The 12,126-nt window shown below is 35.9% G+C and overlaps 1 protein-coding gene and 1 pseudogene across 1 annotated transcript; one reads left to right on the top strand and one right to left on the bottom strand.

Moving 5' to 3' along the window:
* Positions 1-8,159: 8,159 nt before the first annotated feature.
* LOC108374368 (protein spaetzle-like) lies at positions 8,160-8,856 on the bottom strand (annotated as a pseudogene).
* Positions 8,857-9,939: 1,083 nt separating this feature from the next.
* On the top strand, positions 9,940-10,668 carry LOC108374367 (protein spaetzle-like). The gene has a single exon (XM_017630355.1). It carries the CDS (start codon positions 9,940-9,942, stop codon positions 10,666-10,668), a length of 729 nt encoding a protein of 242 aa, XP_017485844.1.
* The last annotated feature ends 1,458 nt before the right edge of the window (positions 10,669-12,126 follow it).

The raw sequence follows: 12,126 nt of genomic DNA, 5'->3' as shown, positions 1-12,126 counted from the left end.
TAGATCTACAACATTGTGTATAATTCAACCTGATTACATCTGCTATAACTTGCAATACTCAATATTTTTTGTCGATGGCTATCATGAGCATTTTTCAACACATACAATACAGTAAATTTAGTAAAGCAAACGATGCATTATTTAGTCGACGTTTCCCGTTGTCCTTCCAGTACTTTGGTTTCTTTGTATTCATTCAGCACATCTGGTGGCCGGACTTGCCAAAAATTATGTCCACGCAAAAGAGGTATATTAAATTCCCACCCGCTTGCATTCCTTACAACTAGTGAGGTAGGAAACGCCTTGTCTGCAATCATTACTTGGAAGAAATCGTTAATGGCGAAGAAGAAATAACGAACCAATATTAGGCGAGTGCCGCTACCTGCGCTTAGAAGTTAACTTTTCAGAAACGCCCCTTCAGTTGTAAAAATTTGTTAGCGAAAATTTATTTAAAAATTACCTAATTCAGGTATAAAAATAGCAGAGAGTTCTAAGAGAGCAACAGTAAGGATTTGAGCTTCGATAGAACCACATCTCAACTCAAGCTAAGTACTCCGTACATTTTTGTATCTTTCATAAAGACAACCATGGGCGGCCTGCAATCTAAGAAACGCCTGAACAAATCTGATTCTTGCACACAAACTCCAATCTTTGGACGCTACAACGTAAAAGGTGAAGGGTACCTAGGACGCTGTTCAACATTTAGCACACCAGTTTCTGCATCACCGTCCGGCGCTGCTGCCGCCATTCGAGTTCTAAGTGGAAAGCCTGCACAGCCAAGGCTAATTAAGCGACCAAAATACGATCCAGTTTATGTGCTTTGGAAGAATGCTTTTGAAGATCGAAAAACTCGCACACCACGCAAAGTATCTCCCATACGAGAAGAGAGTCCACTTTCGCAAAATATAACAGATGCTGTGGCTGGTCAACTCACACCGAAAGGATTTCCATCGTACACTAATTTGAAGAAAACCATAAATCGCAAGAATGAGACCAGCTATGAAGATAACCAAGAAAAATCGATATTAAAGGTACGGCGACGTTTATCAATGCGCCAACGGCCGCCCTACGAGAAAGCTATACAGAAATCAGCAGAAGCCTTTGAAGCGGCAACACTGTCATCAGCGCCGGCAACAAATGATGAGACCATCGAAAATAGCTATGCATCTGTCTTCAGCAATTGTAACGATGTGAGTGCTAAAAATACTGAAACAACAGTCGAAGAGGCGTCGAGTAAACTAAAACCACATTTCCTTTCGAAAATTCCTGCCGAACGAGCGATCATCGTTGAGAAACTCATGACGGAAATTAAGCAGCGCAATGCAGAAAAGAGCGAAGAAAGTAAAATGAATGTTACTTTATCACCGAAGCGACCATTGCAATTAACCGCCGAACGTTCACCGACTCCAGGGCGTCATTCGCCGGATTTCTTGAAGAAGTTAACAAGCCCGCAAGCTGAAATAATCGAGAAGATCTATATGGGCACGCAAGATTGGAAAACCCCATATACCATAAGGAAAGGCTATTATTACTTATGAAGAAACTTTCACTGAACAATCTAAACGTTTTTGTTCCTTTTGCTATAAAACTTATACTCGTATTGTACTCTAAAATGTATAGTTAGTAATAAAATTACAATATTATGGAATTGGCACAGTTTTTAATTTCTTAATTTTTTATTATTTCACTACGTACGAGCGGCAACTAGGTTTCTCTCGCTTAGGATGTACATACATATATTTTTCATAGAAATCGATTCCATTTTATAAGGATATCCATTTTGAGTATTCCTGGCAGAAGGAATGGTCGATAAGAATGGATGAGGTCATATTTGATAATTTTTCGAAATGAACTGCTTTAATATACCGCACTCACGATATAAGCCATATGAACAAAAAATATGAGATTTATTGGCACATTCGGTTAGAACTAAGGTGTATTAAACAAGGTATCTTTTAAAATGTTAAAACGTATAAACAAGCAATTCAAAATTCATATTTTTTTTTCATTTGACTTTATAGGATAATTCTAATGAGAGCAATGTCAAATTCAATCACACTTTGGTAAATACATTCTGGTTAGAATCAACCAAATTTCTTTTTAATATCTTTTAAGTTTGAATTTAATAAAACAATTAATTTTTTTGTAATGTCACCTACGGGAGCTTAAGGAGAAGCAGCTATGGGCTGTGCGGTGACCATATTTACACCTTGTTAGGGAATTGCAGATGGAAGGAGTTCCGAAGTAAAGATGTAAATTTTCGACACTTTCAAGTACCGATCGATACTCGATCGATTTGGAAACAAGTATCAAATAAAGGTATTCGATACTTTTACATTATTCCGTTAAAAATTCCTAATACCAAAAAAAGTGACTCTTTTTTAGTAAAAATGCTTTCAATCGAAAACATTGCATAGAAACTACTGACCTGGTGTTGAAGCTTATTGTTTGCCTTTAATACTTACCCTACATAATTTTTAACTATTTCAGCTATTTGGGGATAAATTCCTATTCTCTCCAATAAATCTTCTTGAATATATTTATTACCCTCAACAATGGCAGACATTAAAAAACTTTACTTAGATTTTTAATCTAAATCACTCCAAAGGAAATTGCCGTTTGTTTGATCCACGTTGTGTTCCGGTAAATTATCATTTTGAAACATGGCTATACACTGCTCCTCAACTATTCTCTAGTGGTGGGTAACTCAACTCAGAGCTGAGTTATGGAGTTGATTCCCATAAGTGAATCGGTTACTCAGACTCCCTGTCCAAAAAAAATTTAACTCAGTTGATGTCCTAGGGCTCCATGATTTAATTGAACCATAGTGGCACATATTTGTCCATATAACTCTCTCACTTCGCCACAGCGTTTAGCATGAAAAAGAGTCAGCAGTAGTAGCAAAAGAAATGGTCAATATAACTTTCCTTGCTCCGCCACAGTGTTTAGCATGGCAAAGTCTTGCATTTTGTGGCAAGCATACAACAACAACAACCACATGTATTTTGTATTGCGGGTGTTATGTCAAATCTCAATTCTGACATTATGTTTCAAAATATGAGTCAAGACAAGGCGAATTTAAAAAAAAAAAAAATTCCCATTATTAATAAAAGTCTTTTCATAATAATTATCAGCGAGTTAAATATTTTTAAGTTTTCAAAGACTTTTATTTTGAGACTTATATTATAAAAGTCTTGTCATAATAATTATGTGTGCGAAAATATTTTTTAAGTCTTAAAGGACAGGGTTTGTTCAGGACCATTTCGGGATTATTCCGGCGCTAGTTGGGGGCCAGTAATGAGATCCTTTGAAGACTTCAAAATATTTATCTCTCTGATAATTATTATGAAAGGACTTTTATAATATAAGTCCTTCAACAATAATTATAGATGACTCGAAAAATTTTTATTTTAATGTAATAATTATTGATTGACTTTTATTCTTTTCTCATATAATAGTTACTTATGTCTCTGATTTAGCCCATTAATAAATGTATGATATTAAATCCTTAATTTTTATGGACTTATAGTTCTTGAATGCTTAGACGAAAAACCGCTCTGTGCGCCACTTTACAATACACAGCCGACCTATGATGATAGTTGATGAGCCGTTGCTATTGATGGCATTTTACTGAACGCAAGATCGCGAATTTTATTTTGGGTCAGAAATGTGTAACACTGTGTATTCGGCAAAGAACCATCCATAATGGCTGGCAGAACAGGTAGAAAATAGACAGTCATTGTTAAGCACTTAACAAAATACAGCAAAAACAATGGATAAAACTGTTTAGGGCGGCACTCAGGCAATCTGCTAAACTAAGGCCATTTGTTACCTGTGCGAGCTTGTGAAAAAATCGTTACGTTACGCTGAAAAAAAGTTTTTGGAAGGTCGCATTTAATTACATATGCTATCCCGCCCAGCAAAAAAGATGGAAGGATTGTTATAAACTTAGGGATATTGAAGTATATAAGCATAAACGGAGTTGAGGATTTCCATAGTCTCTACTAGTGATTTGTAAGAGCCACATCTCAACTGAAGCATTCAATTCGTACAACACAACATTTTTACAACTCTCTGGCAGCGCTAAATTCACAAAAATGGGCGCTATGCAATCGAAAAGTCCCAACAAAATCCGCGATTCAAGTACACAAACACCATTCCTTGGATGCCGATACACCAAGGCGGAAGAACCCTTAGCGCGTTGTTCAACATTTACCGACATATGCAAACCTGTGTCTGTTGCATCTCCCGCTGGCTGTGTTGCTGCTACCCGAACCGTAAATGGCACGCCTCTGAATAAACGCCCCAAATACGATCCAGTCTATGTGCTTTGGAAAACCTCCTTTGAGGATCAAAAAACACGCACACCACGCAAGGTTTCTCCCATAAGGGATCAAAGTAAAATTTCGCATAATATACCAGATGCAGTGGCTGGGCAGCTAACCCCCGATGGTTTTCCATCCTACAGTGAGTTGAAACCAAACCAAAAGAGCGAAAACTCCGCGAAAGAGATCAGCAGTGAAGACAAGGAAGAAAAATCAGCATCTTCGGAAAATTCCATGGTGAAGCAAGAAGCAACTACGCCTTCGATAAGCGACGAAGAAGAGATAGAAGATTATGGAGCTATGTTGGTTAGAAGTTGGATTGAAAGTTATACAACAGATGGAAGCGGCTACACAGAAGGCCACCTAGTTGAAGCAGAAAATTCCGGCAGCGAAGAATCCGGCTACGAAGAAAAGGCTAGTAACCTAAAGAATAACTCCCATTCAAGTGATGAAAGTCGGGTGAATCATTCTGCATCATCAACGTTTGAAGGCGATTCGCCAGTTTTCTTCAGGAAGCTAAGTTATGATATGCGAAGAAGCTATTATTATTTGTAAAATTAGAAATTAATTTCGTAGGCTAAAGTTTAAATTTTACTGAGTCAAACAAACGTTAGGTCTGAGCAGACCAAATGTTTTTTCATCAATTTAATTGGACAAATTCAATTCATATGTCTTAATACTTTCAATTGTTGAGGAAACCAGTATAAGTTATAAATAAAATCACATTAAGAAAAAAATTCATAAAGTTACTCTGTTTCACAATTATATCGAGATTTTTTCTTAACAGCGGTCGTCCCTCGGCAGGCAATGGCACACCTCCGAGTGTATTTCTGCCATAAAAACAGCTTTTCATAAAAATACAACCGCCGTTCGGAGTCCGCATAGAATTTCAGGTCTTTCATGTTTTGTCATAGAATTGAAGTACAAACAAACGTGGTAAATTTAAAAAAATACACATATGAAAGAACAACAGTCCAACTCATTAAATTTGCAATTCATAAACAAACTCCGGTATCTATCCCCGTTCCTTAGTCAGTTTTTTTCTATTTACCCGGACGGACCTAGAAATCCCAAAGACTTTGTTGTAGCTATTAAATAGCGAAAAAGAATATTTAATTTTTACTGCGTAAAATATGCCCAATGTTCCACAAAAATATGTTTGTATAAACTTTCGTTCAGTATTAAATTATTCACTTTGCATGTATGCAGTTGAATATGTCATCAGAGTGCATTTAGTGTAAAAAATGGGTAGGAAAAAAATACTTTACTCTGAATAGAAAATTCATAAAAAAATTCTATCCTATATTTTTTTCTTCAAATAAATGCAGGGAATTTTTAAAAAGGAATAAACATTGCATGCGCTATTTGATTATAAAAGTTTAATCCAATTTACGATGAAACGTAAATTATTCTGCTTACCATTTACTGCTTATTAATAATTTTTTGTTATATGTAATTATATCCCCGTAGCGAATGTCATGCATTATTCACTTTAGTGTCTTCTACGAGCATGTTAAGTCTTCAATGACTTTGGGCTCCGTTTATATGGAGGTCGTTCATGACTTTTTCATACAAATGGTAATTTAGTCGTTAATGGCCTCTGCGTGACTTTGTCATGCAGTGATCATTGATGACATTCAAGCGACAATGTCCTGCAATGAACTTTTTATAAGTGACCGCTGCAAGACATTGTCTGTTATAAGTCTTTGGTAGGAGTACACCTGCATGACATTGTCACCAGTGTCGTTGTCAGCTGCATGTCGTTTAGGATTCACAGCAAGTGCGACGATGTCACTAAATCCCCATTAGTGACGATGTCACCAGTGACCATTTTCGCTACTGGGATAATTCGTATTGGGCGTTAAAAAATACACACAAGTATTTATGTATGTATGTATGTAAAATTGTACTTTGTAAGCCTGGCTGAATTCAGAATCATCAATTTTATTGTACACGTATGTCAATGTCAATGCTTTAGGTTGTTCACGGTTACCTGGTTATCAGGTTATCTGGTTAAAAATTACTATTTTGTGATGTATTTTATTGTTGTAAACTGAATAAAATTAAACAACATCGTCACACAAAGGAAGGGGCCTGCAATTCTACGCCGACTCCGAACGGCGAATGTATTTTTATAAGAAGCTGTTTTTAATGGCAGAAATGCACTCGGACGTATGCCACTGCCTGCCGAAGGGCAGCCATTATTAGAAAAAACTTGTTTATGTTTTTTTTTTTTATGTTTTCGGAAACTGTGCTCGAACCCAGGCCCTGCGGAATGGTAGTGCGCACTGCGGTTGTTGTTGCATTTCTCTCTCCCAGCGAGAAACATGAAAGGAAAGTTCAGAACAAGAGCGATGAATCCGCCTTAAAACTACATTTATAAAGAAATTTCACAGTTGGATGTTAAATTTTGCGAAGAATAGAAGCAGACAAAAAGTATTTGTTCTTTTATCAATTTAGGGCCTAACAGGCTAACCTAATATTCACGCACGCCGCCAATTTATTGTCAAAAATTTCTCATGCACATGCAACTTGTATGAGATCAACCGAAATTGAACGGCGTGCGTATGAAGCTAACTCAATTTCCAATTTTTGTTCTGCGTGACATTTTGATTTGACGTTTCGCTCAATGAAATCAAATGCAAACGCATGCAAGTCAATTTCGGGTGACGCAAAAAAACAAATTCGACGGCATGCGTACCAAAACGCAAGCCGCGAATATTAGGTTAGCCTGTAAATGAGAGCAACGTTACTTCAAAAATAATATCAGGTCGTCAGCAAAGACTTTTTCACGCTACAAATTAGCTGTGATCCAATACTTTTCCCTTAAAATCTTGTAAAACTGTCAAACAGCAAAATTACTCTCTGAAGTGAGAGTAAAAAGTGAGTAACAACAAAAAGTACATTTTTCCTGTAAGAACATCAACCAGTGATCGCTTGACGCTTTTCATGATTTTACCAGAAGCAAAAGTTCGGGTAAAATCTTGCAGTTCATTCTCTCCAAAAATCGCTATCATTTACAGGATTTTGGAGGAATTTGGATTACGGGATCATTTTTTCCTGTAACTTCCTGCAAGTTTGTGTAAGAACCTGTAAATTCATGGAGTACTGGATCAAAGCTATTGTCAGCATTGCGATATTAGCTCAATAATCTATGTAATTACAAGCAGGGATTTTTGTTTTAAAACCATTGCAAAATCGTTATTTTTTCTTTTATTTTTTCGATAAAAAAAATAATCGTTATTCAATGATTTATATTTTTTCATTAGTTTTAATCGTTATTTTGTGATTTATACTTTTTCGATCAAAAACAATCGTTACACTTGGATTTTTATTTTTCCGATCACTTTTAATCGTAATTTTATGATTTTTATATAAAATAAAAACTCAAAATAACGATTGTTTCTGATCGAAAAAAATTCAAATCACAAAATAACGATTAAAGATGATCGAGGAAATAAAAATCATTAACGATTAAAGATAATTGAAAAACTAAATATTACATAACAACGATTAAAAATTATCGATGAAATAAAAATCAAAAAATAACGTTTAAAAATGAGACTAGATTTTTATAGTAAAAATCATAACGGTTATGGTACCTGATAACAAGTTGTCAAGAGCATCACAAGTGTGTGAAAAAATTTAAAAAAAAAGTATTAATTAAATTTTTAATAATTTTATGATTACTCATTAAATATTTTTGATTTTTTTTATACATATATGTACATATGAAATTAGTTGTAACATATAACTAAAATCTTGAACTCCTTAACTTAAAGCGTTTTTTTTATACAAATGCCTCTTAACAATTATTCAAATTTTACTAATTAAAACTTATGTAGCTACATCTGAACACAAAATACATTCACAAAAGTTAGGTAATTTAACCATTTCCTCCTTCATCACGCCATTCACCAGCACCACCAATTTCCTAAAGGCAAAGCGTTGTATACATTTTGCAGAAATGCTGAGTGGCAAATTTTGGTCATTGCTGCAAGACTTCACCACATTTTCGCACTCCTCTACCAACACGCCTTGCTTATGCTGCTCATGCTGCACCACCAACAACCACTTGGCTTCCTTTGATACCGCACCCTTTGGATAGATAATGCGAGACTTGCTATTGCAGCTGGGCTTTACCGCCTCAACTTGCATACGACTCGCAACATTTTGTGGTTTTATTATTATAGTTATCATCCTGAAAATATGATTTGAATAACTCAAATTGTTCCGCGTCAATTTTGTCCAGTTGCGTAGCTTCTGCATAATTTTGAATCTCTGTGCAATATGATTTGCCAATGCTGCGTTCGGCGCAAATAATTTCATCATCAAATTCGTTGTTGGACGGTCCTGTATTGAAGACCATCATGCCTGGGCCGACTTTAAAGATGCTTCCCAGTTCGCTAATCACATTTTTGGCGGCAACGGCAACGGCGTCGGCGGCGACATTGGCTTTAGGTTTTGGCCTGCCATTAGCTGGCTGGATTATCAACAGAAATGCCAGTAACGATAGTGTAAATGTGGTATTCATTTTTAGTAAATTTTGGAACATTTCAGATGTGACTTAATAACCGGATTCGTTTTGTGTTACTTTTAGTTATTTTGTTGCGTTTTTTGAAATGAATTTTAGCAGTCTATTTTTCTGAGCTTGAAATGTGTCTAACGTTTTTGGATTTGTTTAACTCTCACTGCTGTGTTGATGAATGGCGACAACAGCTAGTTCTTAGCTCAATATATAGCTCATCTCAGAGAATTTCCGTTTTTGGGAAACCCCGTTAGCTGTTATTGATGGTTTTTCAACACTGGCATATGCCTTGCTTGCCTAAGCCGTTCAAAGTATTGTGAAAGGATTTTACCCGCGGGAATTTCTTTAAAGTTGATGTGGTTATGTCCGAAAGCAGGTAGGAACTCCCCGCCGCGGTTTCCTAATTTAGGCGCATTGTTATTTTGTGCGATAGAGTGGGCAAATGCTGTTGCTGTTCATGAATGTTTTGCGAACAAATGCAAACAATCGATTTTATCGCTGATGCCAGCATAAGATTTTATTCACAAAAGGGACTGCCGAAATGATTGAATTTGAACTGGAATAATTATCTTTTGCCAAAACTTCAATTCTAATAAGTTCCGCATTACAAAAAAAAAAACATTTTGGCAGATTGTTTTTACAAAAGGGACTGCCGAAATGATTGAATTTGAACTGGAAAAAATTATATTTTGCCAAAACTTCAATTCTAATAAGTTATGCATTAAAAAAAAATCATTTTGGCAGTTATTTATAACGCAAATAAAACCATCAAAAGCAAGTAAAAGGGAAAAATCAGTGAATGTCCCATGTATATAAATTGAAAGCCGAAATCTGGCAACACTACTTGTACCTTAAGTTAAACTTGGGAAACTCCGATCTGAAAACTGTCGGAAATCCCAAGTCGTTAGTTTCCCATGTTGCCTGCACAGGTACGGAATAGCCACAAGTGTAGCTCTAAACATTCAGTGACATTTCTAGATGCGTAGGGAATATATAAAAACAGGTGCAATCATCAGTCTCTACCTTAGAAGCAGTAGTGAAACCACGGTGAGCAGCGGCGACTCATCTCAGAGCTAAAATTTTTTAAAGATGTTCAAATTGAATGCCCTGTTACTACTATCTACACTTACGCTGCTTATAAAAACTCAGCGAGTCATCGGCAGACCGGCACCCATACCCGCCGCCGAAGCAGCTGAAAATTTACTAAGTGATTTGGGTAACATATTCAAAGTAGGTCCCGGTATGATGGTATTCAACAACGGACCATCCAGCTTCATCATTGACAACTCACTCAAAAACAATGACGGCGGGGACGACGACGATGACGACGTTGATAAAATCAATTGCGCTGAGCGTAATGCTGGCAAGTCATATTGTACTGAAGTGCCAAATTATCTGGAAGCCACACAGCTGGATAAGATCGATCCAGATCAATTTGAACAATTCAAGTCATACTTCAAGGACGATTTTGTGCCACCACAAAATGTGACCAATCGCATGAATGACGAACGTGAAGAGTATTTTTGCAATAGTAAATCGCGAATAATTTATCCGAAAAGTGTTGAATCGAGGGAGTCAAAATGGGTGCTGGTCGTACAACACGCCCAACATAGGCAGGGAATTTTGGTCGAACAGTGTGAAAATGAGGAGCGGCCTTGCAAATATGACAATCTCTTGCCGCTGGGAATTTCATCGAGATGTAAACAGCACTATGTATATAGAAGCTTGGTGGTGCTGGTGAATGGCGTGTTGAAGGAGGATATGGTGAAATTACCAAACTACTGTGAATGTGTGTTGCGTTTTAATTTAAGATTTTAAGTTTCAGTTGGTTTTTATATTGTTTGCTAATTTTTGTTTACACAAACAACTCTGGCTGTGTAGTGACGCTTTAAGCAGTTTTAGCTTCTAGAGTTCACAGCATTAAGCTATTGAGGTGAATAAATATGTGCTTTTTATATAATTAACATTACTGCATATCGCTTCAATTGTCTTTGTCGTGTCTTTATTTTTCCTCACAAGACTGTGCCATTCAAATTTCGATGGGCTCTTTGCAAACAATGCATCAGAACGAATTCGTAAAGACATCATTATTTTCCTTTCCGATTTTTTTCGAATTTTCTAAAATTAAATGTACTGTATAGACTTCGTGTACACTTCGATTCTTTAACGAAATTTCGAAAGAAAATCGGTTATTGCTGCGATGTGAAGAATTTGTTCAGATTTTCTTAAAAAAAAAATCGTTCAAAAATTTCTATTATATGATTTTCTTTAAAGATTCATAAATAAATCGTTACAGAATTCGGAAGACACTTGCGAAAATCTTAAAGATTTCATTAAGATTTTAGGAACCTTTGTTACGGGCTCTTTCATACGTTGAAGAAGTAAAAGTCTCTTGAAAATTCAATAAAATTCATCTTAATTTGACCTTGGAATGACCTCGGTATGACCTCTAGGAGACTTAGAGGAATCAAGGATCCCCCCATATCCGAATTCAGCTTCAACAAAAACAAAAATTTTTGTTTTTATTTTTATTGAATTAATTATTTGTCCTATTTTACCCTAAAATGACCTCGAAGCTGACATTATGGAGGCTAACGGACCTCGGATTCGCATTCAGCATGTCGAATAACATAGGGGTATATAGGTTTGGTTTAATATTCACAAACTTTTTTTTGTTGTAAACCTGTGTAGTTCTTGGTCGAATTTTTCGCTCAAAATTATTTGATCCCGTCGTAGGATGGGCTTTTTAACTAGTTTTATAATAAAAGTGGTTGTCTTTGCTTCGTCTGCCTCATTGGCTCGTAGCAAACTGAATTGTTTAGTATCTACGATTTGAATCGAAATTCGAATATTTTATTGCGCTCTGTTGGCAGTTATGGGCCTTGCGAAAGTAAATAACGGACTCTTTAAACCTTCTTCGCTGAGTATTGTGCATACTACTGGCTAAACGCTTGGTCATCAAGCTCACCGTGAGCCTAGTATTTTAGTGGCTGTGTTTCACCAATTATATGCTTCTTTTGTGTTCTTCTTTAAACACCTAAATTTATTTTACATTTTGTTTCTGTGTCTTTAACTTTCCAGATATCAATTTTATTTTCTATTGCTTATGTATGTTCAGTTGAAATAGCACATGTATGCATAGCTAAATAGTATGTATGTATGTATTATTTATACTATATGCTAATTCATTGCATACACGAAATCAAAGTATTAAATTACATACATATGTATGTATATATGTACATTAGGTTGGTCCAAAAATTTGTGTGAAAAAGT

This window comes from Rhagoletis zephyria, unplaced genomic scaffold (assembly GCF_001687245.7).
Source record: "Rhagoletis zephyria isolate East Lansing unplaced genomic scaffold, Rhagoletis_zephyria_1.1 Rzeph_scaffold_07648, whole genome shotgun sequence".
NCBI classification, from domain to species: domain Eukaryota; kingdom Metazoa; phylum Arthropoda; class Insecta; order Diptera; family Tephritidae; genus Rhagoletis; species Rhagoletis zephyria.
Note: the sequence above shows the minus strand (reverse complement) of the source record. Positions and strands in the feature narration are given on the sequence as shown.